Below are 18,936 nucleotides of genomic sequence, written 5' to 3'. Positions count from 1 at the left end.
GACACACACGCCTTCGTGTGTGTGTGTGTGTCTCTCTCTCTGTCTCTCTCTGTCTCTCTCTGTCTCTCACCTGCCGCCACCATCTCCCATGGAATCGTTCAAAACCTTCAAATTAAGCACTACTTTGTTTGTGTAAACATGAGAGAGAGACGGCTCCTGCAGGCTCCATGCTTCCTCCATTCCTATTCCTATTCCTATTCCTATTCCTGCAGTGATGATAGTAGTAGAGGAGACCATGGATGATGTCAGCCCTAGTAATACCGCCTCTCGAGTCCTCAATGCAGACGATATCTACCACATCAACACCAGCAATAACAATTTCAATTTCAATTTCAATTTCAATCTCATCAAATCCTTCAGCCCCTTGCTGCACACCGCTCACATAAATCATCATCATCGTATTCATCATAAATATGATGATGATGATGATGCTGATGGTTATAAGGATCATCATCATCATCAGATTCTCTACTCTCCTCGCAACAACAACAACACATTAACTAGTGACGATGAGATATTCGGTGATATCAAGAGAGGGGATCATGAGTTCCTCATCTCGGATCAAATTTTCTCTGCAGGTAACTGTAAGAAATTCAACAATACATGTGTTCAATTGTGAGTGGGTAACGAATCTGAGAGATGATTCCTAATTCTTTGCTGAATTGTGACGGGCTTATTATATCAGGACACGCCTTATCTTCTTTCTATTAGTTTGTGGTGTCATATAATGATTTTCATTTCTTCAATGTCTCGAGTTGATTATTTATTCCCTAGATGATCCTGCTGATATATATAAATGGAGATTAAATTATTTTTTATGTATGCATACTGATACTACATAGAATGGATAACTTCTTGTTTGATTTCCTAAATTGAGTCCTTTAAATTCGTGTTTTACGGAATCATAGGATTTGAAGGTCCTCATCCTGCAGCTGCGTCTTTTAATCACAATGAGAGGAACCATATGAATAACAACAACAACAACAACAACAACAACATATTAGGCACTGCTGCTGTAACTGCCTTCATGCAGCAGCACCTCATAGATTCTCCGATGCTATTTAACTCCGGACAGGTATGTATGTATGTCCACTGTATGTATGTATGTATGTATGTATGTATGTATGTACATATGTGCACATATTATATACATACTACATGCGGGTGTCTGTGTTGTTTCTGAGGACATTGGTGCAGGTCATAGCTCTATCTATCTATCTGTATGTATCTGTATGTAAGTATATGTACATATATGTAGGTATGTTATGTATATATACAGTGTGTATATATATATATATATATATATCTGTATGTTATGTATGATGAGGTGCTGCTTCTTTCCTTCCCCTAGGTACCAGAAGCATCCCCACCCTCCTCAACACAAAAAACTTATGAAACTGTTCCGTCAGAAGCAGAAGAAACGAATGGGGCGAACCAAGGATCCCCTCATCATCATCATGCCATCAATGGCGGCCTTCATCATTCTCTGAAATGTCAAGGAGATTTTGTGTTGATTAAAAAATCACCCCACCTTCAAGACCCTTCTTATAATAATAATATTTCACACCCAATTACTGCACCGCTGCCTTCCTCCCCATATATTGTCCATAATTATAATGCTAGTAGCCCTACTACTACTACTACTACTACTACTAATGGTCCCCAAGATCTAATCACAGCGGCAGCGGCCACTGTGGATGATGAATCGAGACCCAAACCAGAGACCCGACCCTCACCATCCTCCTGTGAACAGGCACAGGCACAGGCACAGGTTTCATGTTCTCGAAGCTTTGCGGTTCCTGGTCAAGCTTGTACTCCCGGGCAGAAACCTAATGAAGATGGCTACAATTGGAGGAAGTATGGACAAAAGCAAGTTAAAGGGGGCGAGTTCCCTCGGAGTTACTATAAGTGTACATATGCATCTTGTCATGTAACCAAGAAACTTGAGCGCTCGTATGATGGACAAATCACAGAAATTGTGTATAAAGGGGAGCATAATCATCCCAAACCACCAACAAGTCGCAGGAATAACTCACGACTACAAGGTAAATATTAGCGAAGGATTTCATCAATGGATAATGTCAGACAAACACAAATTGGGGTAAGTATTGAGAACACGGTTTGGTTTGGTTTGTTTAGGTACTACTCCTAGCGAGCCATCAGTCGGATCAGTCAGTGAAGATGAGGGTGGCGAATTAGCCGAAGATTTTAATGGTGAGGACGACATTGATCCTGGATCCAAACGACGGTAATAATAAATGCACAATCGATTGATCGGGTGTTGTTTCATTAAGTCCCATTGGTAAAGGTGGTGTTAAATTAGGGGATGGATTGTGTGGTGTTAAAAGAGTGATGAGTTGTGGATTGACTCCATTGTATGTATGTGTTATTATTAGGAAACTAGAAAGCAATAATAGTAATGTAAATGCACCAGTCTGGACGGTTCGAGAGCCAAGAGTAGTAGTTCAAACGGCGAGTGAGATCGATATTCTTGATGACGGTTACAAATGGCGCAAGTATGGACAAAAAGTTGTCAAGGGCAACGACCATCCAAGGTTTGGACACAAATGCACCCATCCATGCTCTACCTCTGTTTCTTTGTTTTTGTGAGTGTATTAAGAATGTGTGTTTTCTATGTCGATCTAAGATTTATGATTCATGAGAGGTGGACAAGATTTGCTCTCATCATTGTTTACTATATTATTGGCCAACAAATGTATGTATATATACATACATATATATATATATATATTCACACACACACACACACATGTTAGTTCTTGGGGATATATATGTATATGTATATGATAATATGTCCATGTATATACATATTCTTTTGTCCGGCAAGTTACCGGCCTCCCCATGTTTGGATTTTCCACCCCCAAAAGTGCGTTGTACCTCCTATGAGGATCTCTCCTTTTCTTTACTACATACATTATTACCTATTTGGTTCTTTTTTATGGTCTTTCCATTCAAATTTGGGCCTCATAATTTGGCGGTTTCATAGGAGCTATTACAAGTGCACCCACATGGGTTGCTCGGTGAGAAAGCACGTTGAGAGATCATCCAAAGACCCCAAAGCAGTCATAACAACATATGAAGGCAAGCACACTCATGATGTGCCATCTTCAAGGAATAGCAGTCACCATGAGGCAAGCGTTTTGCTACATGAAACATCTCCTTTCAGGCATGATGGAAACATCCAAAATGCTTTGGAAAATATTGCCAGATTAGAGATTATGCGTGGGATGGGTTCAAGGCCAAGTGAGAGCTATGATCAAGGAGGGAAATTGTTCGAAAGACAAATTGATTTGCTGCCAAAGGAGGAACCTTTATATGTGAATGCAATGGGTTCTTCTATTCTTTAAATATGTTGTAAAAAATGATGCAGTTGACACTATCATAATAATGGATGATATTGAGCTCTTCACTAAATATGTTGTAAAAATGATGCAACTTACACTACAATAATAATGGATCATAATTAAACTTTTCACCAAGAAGTGGTAGGTAGGTATGATACTCTTCCACCTAATGAGAAAGGGACATGTTAGTAGTTCTACTTCCAACTTATTGTTAAAAATAGCCCTTTAAAGTTTATACTATTTCTCTTAATTGGGCATAAGATAACTTTCTTCAGTGAATTTCGAAAGGAGAGGAGATCAAAAGCCATCAATTATCCTCTTTTTGTCTTGTATAATTTGCTCTATCATCAAATGAGTATTTTGATGTTTCGTTTTCTTGGCTCTAGAGCATTTAACTTTATTGACTTCAAGAGTAAAAGCTCGTCATCGTTGGTAATGTTAGACGATTGCATGATAAGTTTGAAGGAAAAAATGATTGTGCAAAAGACCATGCCTCTTATTTGAGCGTTGTGAAAGTTTGGTTATTGTAAATGAAGAACCTATACAATTATGACACTCCTTTGAAACACATTTAATATTTCTCTTCTTTGATTGCCATTCTTGAGTGATAGACATGTCCACTTCTCCTATTTGAGCGTTTTGAAAGCCTGGTTATTTTAAATGAAGAGCCTATATAATTATGGCACTCCTCTGAAACACATTTAATCTCTCTCTTCTTTGATTACCATTCTTATGAGTGATAAATGTCCACTTCTCCTATTTGAGCATTTTGAAAGCTTGGTTTTTGTAAATGGAGACCCTATATAAATACTGCATTCCTTTGAAACACATTTAATATCTCTCTTCTTTGATTGCCATTCTTGTGGGTAATATATTTCCACTTCTCCTATTTGAGCATTTTGAAAGTCTTGTTATTGTAAATAAGGATCCTATATAAATACAACATTCCTTTGAAACACATTTAATATCTCTTTGTCTTTGATTGGTATTCTTGTGGATAGTATATGTCCACTTGTGCCTTCTTTGCTTTGGGCATCTTGCCTCATCCGTATAGTATTAATGACATGAATCATTAGATGCTTTGCACTATCCTTGTCTATATATGTTCTCTAAAGAATCTTTGTTGTTTTGTACTATTAATTTATAGAATATGTACAAAAATTCACATGTTGCATGTAGAACTAGCATATAATGTGAAAATGTACAATTGCAAATGCACTCAAATATAGGAAGCAAGTGTCACACCAAGTGACATGTGTTGAATGCGGTCAACCGTGAATATGACATGCTTGATCTTTTCTCTTGTCGTCTTCCTTCATTCCACAACCAATTGACATCACATGGCAAGTCACAACGCAAAATCACTACATCATCGTGCTTGTTTGCTCACCTTTTCAGCTTCTTGAGGATAAATACACCCTTCAGCTACGCAACATGAAATAAACCCATGCAACAAAGTTTCGACTATCACTAATTTACAAGGTAAGCATGAAACATGTACAAGTTGAGCAAATGAGCATCTCATAAACTTTGGACAACTTGTTTAGTTCTCTCTCTCTCTATCTCTCTCTCTCTCTCTCTCTCTCTCTCTCTCTCTATATATATATATATATATATATATATATATAAAGTGAAAACACACAATTGTATCAATAAATGTGTGAAATACGCTATAACGATACCACAATTGTATCAATAAATGTGGTCACCACTGCAAGATTAGTGGAACATGTTGAATCGCCATTGATAGGCAAGACAAATACTCCACTGAGGAAACAATTTCTACTCACTCCAATAAAAAAATTGCACATTAGAACTCCAACTTTCTTAGCAAAACGTTGACTCCATGTCTACCATCAAAACAACAACATAGCAATCCCAAATCCCAAATATCTCCAGAATAGGAAAATGATCTCCATCTCTAATTTCGGGTCTCTCTCTCTCTCTCTCTCTCTCTCTTTGGTAAAAGCACACAATTATATTAATTGCATGTAAAATCCACTTAGTTACAACACTTCTTAGTCTCCTCTACCTATCATATGCCTATGTAGGGAGAGGGACGTTCTCCAGAATAGGAAAATGATCTCCATCTCTAATTTCGGGTCTCTCTCTCTCTCTCTCTCTCTCTCTCTCTCTCTCTCTTTGGTAAAAGCACACAATTATATTAATTGCATGTAAAATCCACTTAGTTACAACACTTCTTAGTCTCCTCTACCTATCATATGCCTATGTAGGGAGAGGGACGTTCTCCAAAATAGGAAAATGATCTCCATCTCTAATTTCGGGTCTCTCTCTCTCTCTCTCTCTTTGGTAAAAGCACACAATTATATTAATTGCATGTAAAATCCACTTAGTTACAACACTTCTTAGTCTCCTCTACCTATCATATGCCTATGTAGGGAGAGGGATGTTCTCCAGAATAGGAAAATGATCTCCATCTCTAATTTCGGGTCTCTCTCTCTCTCTCTCTCTCTCTCTCTCTCTCTTTGGTAAAAGCACACAATTATATTAATTGCATGTAAAATCCACTTAGTTACAACACTTCTTAGTCTCCTCTACCTATCATATGCCTATGTAGGGAGAGGGACGTTCTGTAATGCTATTAAAAAAACCTGATATGCATTTGGGGAAATGATCCCCACATGCTCTAACATCCAAAAATTCCACATGAGAATACCTTTAAGCTTCTTTATATAGGCTTTCACCCCATGTCTATATCAAACATGAAAGCATTACGCATATTCCAATTGTGTTGTAGACCCCAATAAGGTAAAAATTGGAACAATATCTCCATCTCATCATTTGAACCATTTTGAACATATTGAGAGAAAACCCATTGTTGAGGTCTCAAACAACAACAAGTTAAAACTTGCCAAGTGTCTGATAAGTACTTCCAAATGGTACACGTTATAGGACATTTAATGAACGTATGTGTACTATCCTCCGATGCAAAAGAAACAACTGTCGACCCTAGTCCTCTTGTCTTTAAGGCCAAACCTAATGGGAGCCCACCAATCATGACTCTCCATATGAATACCAGTTCTACGTTGTAATATTTTCCACCACCTTGCATCTTACTTACATACATTCCACAACTTCGCTGCTTTAGGAGATAGCCAAGATAATGATGCCATCGCATGATGATACAATATATTTGTAGTGACCTATAACAAGCGTGTACCATCTTGTAACCGCCAATCCACCCAAGGTGCAAAACTCTCTCTCTCTCTCTCTCTCTCTCTCTCTCTCTCTCTCTCTCTCTCTCTCTCTTGGTGACACCAATTCTTCTCTATGGGGTGGAAATATGGGGTGGTAGCATCCCTAAATCTATGTGGAAAGAGTTTGAAAATGTCCAAAAACATTTTCTTACAAAGTTTCTACAAGTTAAGAAACAAGCGCCCTACACCCTCCTCCTCCTTGAGACGAGATCGCTTCCCATTGAGATCATGGCCATGGAAAGGGTTGTTGAATACATGCTTAAGGTTCAAAAAAGTCACTCACGTTGACTTCCTAGAATTGCTTGGGAAGCAAGCAAAAAGATCCAAAAGCGCATAAAAGCAAAATTTTGTGTTCCGGTTGGATGCAAGATAGAAAAATGGTTTGGTAGATTGGATGCGAGACTTACTTCATGATGCATCATTAGATCCCTCTGTAAATGCGGCCTTTTTGCAACACCAATGTATCATGACATGGGACAAATGTGGAGGCTCACGCTTCACACATTATACTACACATGTTGCACCTAACTACAAAATCATATTCTTTGCGGAACGGGGAAATCGTACACATCGATACATGTTAGAGCCCATACCGTTGTCTGCCATTCGAACCATTGTTTCCATGCGACTTAGCTCACATGCATTGTGATGTGAGACAGGGTGTTGGGGCACCTTTGATCATATTTGACCATGCTTTCCACATCTCTTCGACCGAGCCCAATCCTTGCATGAATTCCTCTCACAACCACAATGTGCACTCTCGATTGCAACATTCACTGGTAAAGTTCTTGAACATCGAGAGTCACTACTCACTTTCACACGTATCACATGAAATGTAATATTTTTGGTCTCATACGTCATATTTGACTCCGAAGACGATAATATAATCTCTCTCTCTCTCTCTCTCTCTCTCTCTCTCTCTCTCTAAGGGTTGCCATTGGTCAACTTAGAATATCATCTCACCAACTTGAGATTGAGCATGGATGTATTAATGGAGTCCCTAGGGAGATAAGGATATATAGGTTATGCCATGTAGAGATAGAGGATGAGTACCACTTTAAATGCAAATGTCCCACCTATGCCGAGATAAGGGCCAAATACCAAGACATACTTGGTTCCTCTCCCACCCTCCCTAAACTTTTAGATACACTAGATATAAAGAAATTAGGCAGATACATCCTAGAATTAAAACAATACAGAGAGAATAAGTTACAAAATGTTGACAATAGGGTTGCTAATGTTCACCAACATGTAACAAATGAAGTCTTTCAGGAACAGGGGGAGACAACAAATGTCGACACACCTACACCACTCGGGCTTTTCCTTGATGAAGCAGAAAATCAAAGAAGAACCAAACGCCCTCAGATGCCGGGTTTCAAAGCAACTCGACGTGATGTAGAAGCAATAAAGAAAATCAAGGAGCGTGAGCTACACCGCCTAGAAGCCATGGTTGGGGCACTCTATACACCGGGACCATGGGTCACACCCACACCAAAACCCTTTGACCTCCCACTTTTTTTCGAGAGGATTGGGTGGAAATGAAATTAGGCTTAGTGCAAAGCCACTTCTTTTTTATCAAGTATATTATGTTTTGTACACGACTAGAACTCTTTTAGCTTAAGCTATTTTTACTTTACTTTTATTTTAGTTTTGATGATTGGATAAATACCCATTCTTGTTGTAAACCAACTGTCTCATGGGCCAATTTTGGCCTTAGAAGACGTTAATATAACTTTCTTTCTTTCTTTCTCTCTACAATGTGAGACGCGATGTTGCGGCACAAGTAGTGAGAGCAATCCACTATGCACTTGCCCTAAACAAGATCAAGGGTTTGAGTAACTAGTATAATGTTTTGCCTTTAATCACATTCGACTATGCTTTGCACACATCTTCGACCAAACCCAATCCCTACACAATTTTCTCTCACAATCAAAACATGCACTCTCAATTTTGACATTCATTAGTAAAGTTTGAGCATCGAGATTCACTACTCACTTTCACATGTCTTACTTGAGAATGTTACATTTTTGAGAAAATGTTATATTTGTGGTCTTAAACCTCTAAAGAGACAATAAAATCTATCTACCTATCTCAATGGAACACGATCCACTTTAGAAAAGTGCATATAAATTATTATGCAATGTTCATATAAGTTTGCCTCTTGAACTAAATGCCACTTTGGCATCTTTTAACCTACTACATCCAACCTACTCTCACTAATAAAAAGAAAGAAAATTTGAAATCTTGTACATCATTGATAGCAAAATATTTGTAACTTTCTACAACCATGATTGAATGCACGACAAGTCAAATATAATTGACACCCAAGAGGTCAAGTTGAAGTATAATTAGTACACCAAACAATGTTCTTGCTACTGATACATGGTTTTCTCTAACCACCACTCATCAAATTACTCAACGAGAACATCCAAACTAGCCTTCCACCACCATTGCAAAAGTTATTCAAACGTTATGTTAACCCAAAAGACCCACCAAGCATTGTGTACGTGGGAGACAAAAATAGACAAGGAGAGTTTGAACTTGAACTAACTCCGAAATTTTTATTTTTGCCTTTTTTAAGAAAACAAAAAAAATGATTTGAGTCATGTCATCTAACAAAAAGATTTTGACCAATCTCTCTATTGGAGTCTGTATATGCCTGATAATGAATCTTATATGTGGATAGGGTCAAAAAAATAAGATGTCCACGCAATTTGATTGATTAACCAAGAGTTAAAGAATGAAGAGTTCAAAACCCACAGCTAGTTGAAGGCACCTCAATAGTGGATTTTACTTTGACCTCGATATTTTTGCCTCTTGATCGAAAAAGATGGGGCAAAGAAAGCTTCACAAAATTGATATATGAGCAAGTAAAGAAGAAGTGTCGATAGGGCTGACTTCTTGCTGCTATATTTGCCAGTGAGACTATTAATCTTCCAAGTGTGTGGGACTATAAATCTTCAGTTAATGGTACTTTCAATAAATGCATTGTCACCGTATCTGAACACCTTTCCAAGAGCATATTTAATATATGGAATTCAAGTGGAAAATTTTTATTGCTCTTCTGATTTAGGTGCTAGCGAAAAATGCTGATTCTGGACTGCCAAAAACTGTGGAGGTGAATTCAATCTCGGACTTCCCGTCGTACTTGGTGAAGAATATCCCACTGTGGCTCCTGCTTTTATAAGTGATTGGTGTTTTACTATTTATATGAACTGTATGTGTTATTCATTCTTGAGAATGAATGCTACGATCACAAGAAAACAAATGGAGATATTTTACCTGTGGATGTGACCGAGGGTGACAGGGGTACAAATCCATAGGGTTGTTGGACGGCCCCATATTGCATCATTTGAGGAAGTTGCATAGGGAAGCCTTGTGAAGATGGTTGCACGTATGCATACAGGGGTGAACTCCCAACCGTAGCTCCAGAGTAAACTTGTGGTGGGTACTGTAGACCACCGTATGGGTTGTACATTCCCTAAACAGGAAAGAAAATATGAAAAAGATTGCATTACAAATTGTAAAAAGTAATGTGACACAGAAATAGACTTTTTATACATGTATCTGACCCATGCCAAATATAGAGTAGCTCTAGCTTTCATAGATTCGGTGGCTATATTAAGGCTATTATCTAAAGTGGTGTTCACACCACAAAAGGGCACAGTGAAACCTGTCCCATACATTATGGTAACATAAGTTTGTCACTCATGTCTCTAAAAAAACGCTGTAAAGAGGGAAGACAGGATCAAGAATTGAAGAGAGAACAATTTTCACGCACCGGTTGGTATACGAGCTCTGGGGAATATGGGTATCTGCAGAGCAATACAATGAGTACATATGAGCCGTCTCTCCCAAAGATTTAATAGGACAGGCATTATGGAAGGAAAAATACCAAAATGTTTTTAAAGTTAAAGTTATAGCCACAAATACCAGCCACATGATTAGGATATAAAACAAAAAAGTGGATTAAAATCAGAAAGTCATCACTTTTGACCTAAAATTGAGACAACTAATTATTGTTTCATGCTCCTAAATTCCTTCTCACTAATGAAAATTTGAAGTTTTTAGAAATTTTAATAGCTTATAGGAAGAAGAAAAATGAAAAAAAAGGGGTGAAGGCAATGATTCAATAGATTTCTGAAATTTAATGTAAAGCTTATTATTGGATAGTGCTCTCACAATACTTGATACTCAATAAAATCCAAGTAAATTTGTTATGTTTTATTAAAACACCAAAAAATATGTGAGACAATGCTATAATTTTTTATTTTAAATATTTGACATAAAGCTTTAAAAGTGCAGTGTCATATGGCCCTTAAATGATACAATTACTCACCCAAAACTTTGGTAAGGGGATCCATATTGAAATGCATAGTTGCCTTGTTGAAAATACATTGGGTATAGAGACCCTCCTCTTCCAACTTGTGGATTCACCGGGGTAGGACCCATAGCTTGAAAATGGTTGCCTGAGCCCGATAATATTAGAGGTAGTTATAGATCAACAAAAACATCTTCACGAACAAGACAACGATCAAGCTGTGCATTTCTGCAGGATGAAGCACAATCAACATTCAAGGGCATCATACAACTCATGAAGGTTTCTCGATTTCCAAGAAAACTAGTTTTTCGGAAAAAAGCTGATGATATCTATCCATTATGTCACAGGATTTCAGGAACTGAATCTACTTTAAGAGCAGATTACCTCAACAAGAAGTGTATTGTTATGCTATATGAATACAAGTGAACTGTCATAACCACAGCTTAGGCAAGACATTACATGGTAAAGCGCAATGTGAGCATTGCCTTTACACATCCATAAGAAATTATAACTAGAAATTAAATACATATAGATGTCATGGTGTAGTCAGATCACAGTCTAAAGCAACTGGAAATAAACATTTATGGTATAGTGGCAATTATATCATTCGTTTCCTGGAAAAAAAGGGGAAGCAACAAATGAAGTTTAAATGCATGTAAAATCCTAAACCCTACTCAACCAGAATTAGCAAACAGATATCTTAGATAGATAACATAAATAGAACCCAATAATAAATCCTTTTTTTTCTCACCACGAACAGAAGAGAATGGTGGGCGTGATGCTCCTCTGTGTTGAGCACCCAAAGAAGCTAGATTGCAATTTGCTCTTCGTCCATCAATGATAGGTGTGGCATCTGCACAGGCTCTTCGTGCGGCTTCAGGATCGCGAAATGTGACCTGGAGAGAGATATAGATTCACACTTTTCATTATGAATCATATTGCCTCTCTAGTTGTTCCTCTAGATTTACTTGGTATATCAAGTGAAACCCAATCCAAATTTTCAATGCTCAGATATATAACAAAAGCTCTAGTCATTTTTCCATGTGAAAAAGAGTCGTTTTTCCTCATGTCTCCAATATTTTGAGCCGCCACAGGCAAGCTGGTAATCCAGGTGTGGTTTTGTTTTTATTTGGCAGGAGGGGGCAGATATTGACATTATGAGCTAGGAGTCCACCTTTCCGCTTGCTTCCCCATAGCATTCGACAATATAAGCCTCTTTTCTATGTAGGTAAGAGTGCACTTTCCCTTATGTTACCCTATAAATATCAACGTTATGAGCTTTATTCCAATGTGAAGAAGAGCCCACTTTCTCACATGATTCAATGTCTTTAATAGAACTGTACATCATTAGCTTGTGCCCACTTTCTCACATAATTCAATGTCTTTAATAGCACTGCACATCATTAGCTTGTGCCCACTTTCCCCAATATTACCTTGCTATATTCAATGTTAAGTTTCTTCCCAAGTTCCAATGACACATGATGTTAGACCAAAATCTGCAATGTGGAGAAAACATATCAGGAAAATGTCTACAATTCCATGGAAAAAACATTTGGCATTTTCCCCTTATGATTCCAGCCACGTTGTGCCCAAGTAACCAGAGACATTTTCCCCCCATGATTCCGGCTTCATTATGGCTAATCAGGACCTGAGATAATATATATATATATGATGAGTCTTAAAAATCTTCTGACATGATATCTGGTTTTTCCCACATTATGACCAATCAAGAGCCACACGATCAATATATATACATATAAATACATTAATGTATATAGATTAAGGATCGAGGATCACCGCCTTTACTGGAAAGGAGTTTCGAACTCAAATTCCAGCCATATTGTGGCCAATAAAGAGCTATCCTTTACATGAAAAGTGTGTAGACAGCGAAGAGTTTTGACATTTTCATACTCGAATTCCAGCCACATTGAAGCTGATTAGGAGCAAAGATGTTTTCCATTTCCCTACTAAAATTCAGGCCACATGCAGCACATTAAGATCTACCTACATTACAATCTATATACTCCAATGATCTGTATCACATGTTAGCATGATCTATATGCACAAGAACTTTCAGAAATCTTCTCGCATTATGCTGGATAAGGAGCTAACAGAATCTTGAAGTTTTAAGACATTTTCCTATGATTTATTGCACATTGCGGAGAATCAGGTGCTAACGTGTTCCATATGAATGAGAAGTCTTATCCATCATTTCTCTATGGTTTTCCCCATATATTAAGAGCTAGCATGATCTAATTAAGAGCCATCCTCATCAATATGCACAAGACATCTTTCTGCACTGGTTTTCCCGCATTACGGCAATTAAAAGATAGCATGATCTATATGCTCAAGTGCTCAGACATCTTTTGACCATTTCTTTTTCATACATTTCAGCCAATTAAGAGCAACATGATGACCTACATACACAAGAAATCGTAAGAGATCTTTTCACGCTGGTTTTTTCACACATTACAGCCAATCAAGAGCTGAGGTGTTGATCTACATATAGAAGAACTCGTCAGATATCTTTTCACTATGGTTTTGTTGCAGATTAGAGTTGATTAAGAGCTAACGTCATCCAAGTACATAAATCTTAGGACAGTTTTTCATTATTTCTTTTTGGTACTTTAAGGCAAATTAAGAGCTAGCATACACACATATTCATAGATCTAGTATCAAGAATCACAACCTTTAAGTGGAAAGAATGTAGAGAGAGAGAGAGAGAGAGAGAGAAACACTTACAAATCCATAGCCTTTGGAGCGACCGGTAGCTTTATCAGTGATAACAACAGCTTCGATGATCTCTCCATATTGCTCAAAATGGCGGCGCATGGCATCACGCTGGGTCTCCCAAGCCAAACCTCCCACGAACACCTTTGTATATCTAGTATCTACTTGCTCTTGTTCTCCACCTCGGCGACGATCTCGGCTACTCTGATACATATTTCCTGCTGCCATTGGATAGAAATGGAAGACAACACAGAAACAAAATAAAAAAATACCTCAGCAAAAATAGATTTATCTTCTTCTTCTTCTTCTTCTTCTCTTTCTATCAGACAACTATCATCAGAATATGGATTGAATTTGTCTCTTCCTTCATCTCAGAGAGCTGTTGAAATATCATGTAGAATTGATCTGTTTCTGGTTGTTCTCAAACGATTATCATCATCGCACAAATTAAATATCTATCATTCTCCTACAGACAACTAGCATCATTGCCACGGTCTTCATCTAGATTAAATCTTTCTCTTCGTTTTCAGATCAAACAACCATCACCATCACGGATGGTTTAGAATCTTTCTTTTCTACTAATCCGACAACTTTCAGCATCAAGTCATATAATGATTCTCTCTCTCTTCCACATGTTCATTGCCTAATTCAGTCTGTCATGCATATGAAGGCCGAAAAGGAGGAGGAGGAGGATGGATGAATGAATGAATAAACGAACGAACGAAACGGAATGAAGATGGAAGAAGAAGAAGAAGAAGAAGAAGAAGAAGAGGAAAGTTTGCCATAAAAAAGGGAGTGTCAGGCCTCACGTTCCTCCTCCTCCTCCTCCTCCTCTTCCTCCTCTAATTATGTAAATGCAGAGACCCCCCCCTCTCTCTCTCTCTCTCCCCTGTGTCTATCCATCTGTCTTTTCCCATTCCTTCAGGACTTCCTTCCTTCCTTCCCCAATATGTACATACATACATACTAACTAGTAACAACTAATAATACTATTACTACATAAGAGTGAGTTCATATGTGCTTTTGAATGAATGAATGCACATGAAGAGAGTCCCCAAGTTTAGTGTCATACAAAGATTTATTTGACCTCCTGCTTTCTTAACCTTAGAATGTTCGAAATGGCCCCCCGTGTGGACAATATCGTGCTTCAAAGAACATATGAAAGTCCTCCCTCCTCACACCTCAAATGCAAGACAACTCCCAAAACCTTCAGAGGACATCCCAAAATCTCCGTGTATAGTGTTGCTCTTGACTTCCAACAATTGTGTAGAGTCTCAATGAATGCACGAAGCATTGAGTAATGTTCAACGCCTAGCGTAAGGTTCTTTATCCTGATGATAACCATGTCACAATTGTCTTGAGTGATTTCGAAAGAACCTCGAATATCATGAAAATAACAATGTGGGCAATATAATATATGTAGTGTCTCTCGAGGATATCTCGTGTGTAAGATCCGCTTAACTCACATCAAAATACAACTTCTTAGAGAAACATTCAAATAACAATTGAAAGTTAGAGTTGTCCGCTAGCCTTAGAGTTAGAACAATCATTCGTAAATTGTTTGAACAAGTGCTTAAATAACGTCAGTATACTTTGAAATCCCCATGTTGACAACATTGTTGAAAACAAATCGAAGACAATCATAGAGAGATAGTATATAAGTAATTGCTAGTACAACATGAGGATTGTAAGGGAAAAACTCCACAAATATAGCACTACTACCACTTCGTGTTATTCTCATGCAAAAGGATGATATCATGCAGGAAGACATGACATTTGGTTGATCGTCTGCTTGCCTTAGTTCAATCAACCAAAGACTCCCAAACTAAAAGAGTGGTAACAAAACCTTGGTAAGAGATGAAAACGCACAAGAAGAATATTAAATGCCACTAAACATGTGGAAATATATGGTGTTGAATCCACTCAAAGGACATTTTGAAATAGTCTAATGGAAAATCCTCAAGTTTAACTGAATTATCGAACGATAACTAACTACTTATTGAATATTACCAAAAGTTTAAAAACCGAAAAAGAATATTTGTATAGAGAAAGGCCCATGTGGATGTTGCAATGCATAATGCACTTGAACATCCGAAAGTTATTCAATGGCAGTCATACAAAGATAGTAGTCAGAAACTTTATAAAGAACAAAACCCAAGTCTAGATGTTTGCATGGTGCAAAATTTGATTTATTGACTGAAACAACCAAAACTTTTCATGTTTGGCTTTTATCTCCAAGTATACACGCGCGCGTGTGTGTATATGTGTGTGCAAGCGTAATCTTGAGTCTTGGGATTATCTCTCTCTACATAACATGAACAACATAATCACAACTTAGACTAATAGATCCCACCCACCCGTCGTCACTTTTCTACATAACATGAACATAATGATGATTTATACTATTGCCTCCCCGCTCAACATGTACACTTTCTCTTTATATGTTTTATTGGTTCATCTTGGATGTGTAACCTTACCACAATATCGAGTTCCATCCAAAGAATGTATCTTTAATATGTTATTCTACGGCGCTTACATTTCAAAGTACAACTCAGCAATCACATCATGCATTTCATAGTGGCAAAGATGTTAATAGCATAAAAAAAAGACCACCTAAAAAGCATCTCCCTCTCCCCACAACATGTACAATACAACTAGGATGTGGACCCCCCTCCCCCCCCTTAAAGGAGCCATTTGCAAGTCATCTCGATCAAATACTTTAATATGGTTCATGTCAAATAAAGATGATCTCTATACATGATAGAATGTACTCATATGACAACTAGCTTATCCTCTAGATTGCTTTACCTTTTTTTTTTGTGTGTGTGTGTGTAAATGAGGTCATGCCTCAATACTCAAAATCGAAGAATCCATAACTAGAGATCAAATTTCAAAATGCTAGAAAACCTCAAAATGTGACCCAAGTTTGGATTTTCTAACACAAATGGTTAGATGCACATCGGTTTGAACATGTGGGTTCAATAACTGTCAAAGTGAACTTGCATTGCATTCTTTCAAATGAATGTGACCATTCATGGATCCTTGCCATGTGATGCTAGTCTCTAGATTGTATGTTTGTTAACTTCAAATTTTTTTAAATTTAAGAAGTTTGCAAGTTTTTTGTCGCAAGTAAGAAGTACAAAATGAAATGGTTGTCATAAAAAGGATGTGTTGTATTGTCATCTCTTGGTAACTTTTCACTTGTTCCCCCATAGATTTGACTACCCACTAGGAATTCCATCCATGTTTGAAGAATTGCAATGATGATTTCCATACATATGTAAGGCTAGCGTAATACCTATTCAACTTAAGACCATTGTAAAATTATAACACAAACCATATGTTTTTAATGGAAACTACAAACTTCTTACATCCCTCAACTAGGAAATTTTAATATAGGAATCTTTTAAGGAAATTTTATAAGCGACACTGTAATAGATTATCATTATTTTGTTTCAAAATACAATGAAATGGGTTCTAATAGGTGATAATCCAATGATCCATTTGAGTTTGTTTCAAAAAATAAAAAAATGTTCCTATTCTTCTTCTTCTTTTTTCCCCAAAAAACACTACTTCGCATTAGTTAGCAAACAAAGTACATCAAAGACCAACCAATTTCAGCAAAACTCACTTTGGTCTTCTCACCAAAGTGATCATAGTCCCCACCCCCTCATTTACAACAAAAGTATCCCATCAACTCTTTTAACATGGTAACTAACGTGTAACACAAACATGCATATTTACAGCTCCTGGTCATTAATGGAAGATCTAGGTGCTTGGTAGTTCCATTTAGGCCATGATGATGATTTGTCCACTATAGGAGAACTGCCCCATTTTAGCAAAAACTTTGACCGAGCTCTTTCTGCTTCATCCGATTCCCCCATAATCGAGTCGTACCGTCCCTGCAACCAAGATACTAGCTTGAACTAGATGTTTAACAACACCTCACCGCTTGGGAGCTTCTATTATTGAAAAACAAACTTACAACGCCTGGTCCAAATGTGCCAAGACCGCATCCATATCTCCTAAAAAAATTCAAAGTTTGTGCCAAGTTGAACTCCAGCACATTGAAACACATTGCCACCCTGCACTATAAATCCATGACCATAGGGGTTAAACTGTTTCGCCCAGCCTTCCCCTGTTAACATCAGCCCCTGTAAGGACTCCCATTCCTATTCCTTTCTTCATTTTACATATGTAGAAATAAGAAAATGTTGTTACATAGGGAAAGCATGGAAGATTAAGGTTTATGAAGAAAGCTCAATGAGGTCATACGTTGGTTGATCCATTAGTTTGTGGATAATAAATTGCTAGATACAGTGTGACAACTATGGTTTGGAGTCTGGACATATGCATCAGGCTTCACAATATATATAAAAAGGGCCAACTACCATTGAGAGGTATATTCTCCCCTTCTCGCCTCCTCTTAGTTTTTTAGTTCCTTTATTAAAAGGTCGTTACTATAATTTGGTATCTAAGCTTTAACATTTCCTTGTTTTTTGTCTTGATGTGACATAGTGGATTCAAGTTTGGGCCTACTATACATACACTTCTTTTTATGATATTTGTTTTTCATTATTAGTCCCCTAGACATGACACACATACCAAAATGAGTCGCCTCCATTATTACTCAATTAATCTCAATATGAAGTGATTTGCAAGGAAATAACATGATTTGGTTTATGTGAATGCTTGTTTTGCATGACAATTTTCTTATTCTTTGTAGGATTTAATAGGAAACACAAGCCAAATGAGCAAGGAAGTATTGCATTAAAAACTCGGTTGTGGATGCATGTCTAAATTGTGGTATTTATTGTTCTTCTTTGGGTAGTTAAATTAGAACCAAACCATTGAGGGGGTTGCTTTTTGTTTGTAATGCCCTACATTATCATAGGCTTGCCGCTTCAATATCATCCTAATTATAGTACCTATATATTTTCTGGCCATTCATTGATGAAGTCATGTTTTAGCTAAAAATCCACATGAAACTCTTTTTTTCCATACACTACTAGAACCAACCTTGGAACATTAATAATTTGATTTGGATTTAAGCTGACATTAACTTTAATTGATTACTGCTTGTCTCATCTACATACTTCTTGCACATGTGAACATAAATTTCTTCACAAATTGCAACCCCCTCACTAAATTCACCCTTAACAAATGATAGATCAAGTAATGTTTTTGGCATCGCGATGTCAACAACCACATGGATGCCATGTCACAAATCTTCATCATTGTATCATTGACAAATCAAGCCTCTCAAATAAAATCAAACCTAATTTGATATCCCCCCCAAAAC

The 18,936-nt window shown here is 37.4% G+C and overlaps 2 protein-coding genes across 2 annotated transcripts; one reads left to right on the top strand and one right to left on the bottom strand.

Annotated features, from left to right (window-relative positions):
• The first annotated feature begins 166 nt into the window (after positions 1-166).
• On the top strand, positions 167-3,743 carry LOC147861977 (uncharacterized). The gene is made up of 6 exons (XM_087323032.1): positions 167-578; positions 909-1,075; positions 1,352-2,045; positions 2,140-2,248; positions 2,397-2,555; positions 3,008-3,743. The coding sequence occupies exons 1-6, from the start codon at positions 215-217 to the stop codon at positions 3,366-3,368; spliced, it is 1,854 nt and encodes a 617-aa protein (XP_087179158.1). The 5' UTR covers positions 167-214; the 3' UTR covers positions 3,369-3,743.
• Positions 3,744-9,117: 5,374 nt separating this feature from the next.
• On the bottom strand, positions 9,118-14,463 carry LOC147861976 (uncharacterized). The gene is made up of 6 exons (XM_087322296.1): positions 13,647-14,463; positions 11,656-11,800; positions 10,923-11,052; positions 10,365-10,398; positions 9,866-10,064; positions 9,118-9,758 (listed from the first exon to the last, which is right to left on the bottom strand). Exons 1-6 carry the CDS (start codon positions 13,860-13,862, stop codon positions 9,637-9,639), a joined length of 846 nt encoding a protein of 281 aa, XP_087178422.1. The 5' UTR covers positions 13,863-14,463; the 3' UTR covers positions 9,118-9,636.
• Between the last annotated feature and the right edge of the window lie 4,473 nt (positions 14,464-18,936).

Source organism: Azolla caroliniana, unplaced genomic scaffold, assembly GCF_043228905.1.
Source record: "Azolla caroliniana isolate FFs.n. ecotype wild unplaced genomic scaffold, voAzoCaro1.0.p SCAF_7, whole genome shotgun sequence".
Lineage (NCBI taxonomy): Eukaryota > Viridiplantae > Streptophyta > Polypodiopsida > Salviniales > Salviniaceae > Azolla > Azolla caroliniana.
The sequence above is the reverse complement of the archived record's forward strand: the minus strand, read 5'-3'. Positions and strand labels throughout refer to the sequence as shown.